Source organism: Malurus melanocephalus, unplaced genomic scaffold (assembly GCF_030028575.1).
Source record: "Malurus melanocephalus ecotype Western Australia unplaced genomic scaffold, MMel_1.1 scaffold_2151, whole genome shotgun sequence".
Lineage (NCBI taxonomy): Eukaryota > Metazoa > Chordata > Aves > Passeriformes > Maluridae > Malurus > Malurus melanocephalus.
In genome coordinates this window covers 10,872-12,614 of record NW_026625383.1, presented here as the reverse complement: position 1 = coordinate 12,614, position 1,743 = coordinate 10,872, and the positions used below count along the sequence as shown (strand labels likewise).

The window sequence follows — 1,743 nt, the reverse complement described above, 5'->3', positions numbered from 1 at the left end:
TGCATCTTGCAGGCCTGCAGGAGGTTGTGGCGGTCACTGCGCTTCTGCTCCAGCTTGGTCTCGATGGCCGTCACCTCCTTCTGCAGGTGTGTCATCTCCCTGGGGACAGCGACAGGGACATGGGGACACCGTAGGGACAGCGACATGCATGTGGGGACAGGGACAGCGACAGGGACGTGGGGACACCACCATGGTGACAGGGACGTGGGGACAGGGACGTGGGGACACCACAGGGACACCATGGGGACAGGGGAATGGGGACAGGGACATGGGGACACCGCCATGGGGGCAGAGACATGGGGACACTGCCACAGGGATACATCATGGGGACACCATGGGGACGGGGACATGGGGACAGGGACATGAGGACAGAGGGATGAGGACAGGGATATGGGGACAGACATGGACATGGGAACAGGGACATGGGGACACCACAGGGACACCGCCATGGGGACAGGGACATGGGGACACGGCCACAGGGACACCATGGGGACAGGGACATAGGGATGAGGACAGGGACATGGGGACATCACAGGGACACTGCCATGGGGACAGGGACATGGACATGGGGACAGGGACATGGGGACACGGCCACAGGGACACCGTGGAGACAGGGGGATGGGGACATGGGGACACCACGGGGACACCGCCATGGGGACAGGGACATGGACATAGGGACAGGGACATGGGGACAGAGGGATGGGGACACCGTGGGGACACCATGGGGACAGGTACATGAGGACAGAGACAGGGACATGGGGACAGGGACATGGGGACACCATGGGCACACCATGGGGACAGGGGGATGGGGACAGGGTCACAGGAAAGGGGACTTGTTGGCCCCACCCCCTTTAGCCCCACCTTCCCTCATTAGCCCCACCCCCTTTGACCCCACCCATTTGGCCCCGCCCCTTTGGCCCCGCCCTCACTTGTTGGCCCCGCCCAGTTTCTTGCGGATCTCGTCCATCTCGTGGTTTTTGTCGTTCACCTCCGATTTCTTGGCCAGGTGTTGGTTCTTGAGGTCCTGCAGCTGTGCCATCGTCTCGTCGATGATCTTCATGTGCCGCTGCTCCTCCTGGGGGGAAAGAGCACAAAATCACCCCAAAATATACCAAAAATATCCCAAAATCTATCAAAATCACCCCAAAATAGCCCAAAATATACCAAAATATCCCAAAACCCACACCGAAACAGAGCAAATACACCCAGTGCCGCTGCTCCTCCTGGGGGAGAGAGAGAGCACAAAATCACCCCAAAATATACCAAAAATATCCCAAAATAGCCCAAAATCACCCCAAAATAGCCCAAAATCACCCCAAAATAGCCCAAAATCATCCCAAAATAGCCCCAAATTACACCCAGTGCCACTGCTCCTCTTGCCCGGGGGGGAAACAGGGCAAAATATCCCTAGATACACCAAAATAACCCCAAAATAACACAAAAATATCCTAAAATCACCCCAAAATATCCCCAAATCACCCCAAAATATCCCAAAGTACCCCAAAATACACCAAAATCATGCCAAAATATCCCAAAATACACCAAATACACCCAGTATTGCTGCTTCTCCTGGAGTGAGAAAATACCCCAAAATAACCCAAAAATACCTGAAAAGCCTGGAAAATCTTAAAAAAAACCACTAAAAAAACCCCCAAAACCCCAAACCTTTTTGAGTTTCTCGATCTCGGCCTCGTCCTTGCGCACGCCCTGCTCCCAGCCCAGCACCTTCTCCTGCTCCTCCCT

General features: G+C 55.2%; 1 protein-coding gene across 1 annotated transcript in view; it reads right to left on the bottom strand.

The window, feature by feature from the left end:
• Positions 1–5: 5 nt before the first annotated feature.
• LOC130587619 (structural maintenance of chromosomes protein 1A-like) overlaps positions 6–1,743 on the bottom strand; it is a gene marked incomplete at both ends in the record, with an annotated part of 12,605 nt that continues 10,867 nt past the window's right edge. Inside the window, 3 exons of the mRNA XM_057388596.1 lie at positions 6–99; positions 930–1,075; positions 1,666–1,737. Of these exons, the coding sequence (XP_057244579.1) occupies positions 6–99; positions 930–1,075; positions 1,666–1,737 (312 nt within the window). The remainder of the gene's footprint in view (positions 100–929; positions 1,076–1,665; positions 1,738–1,743) is intronic.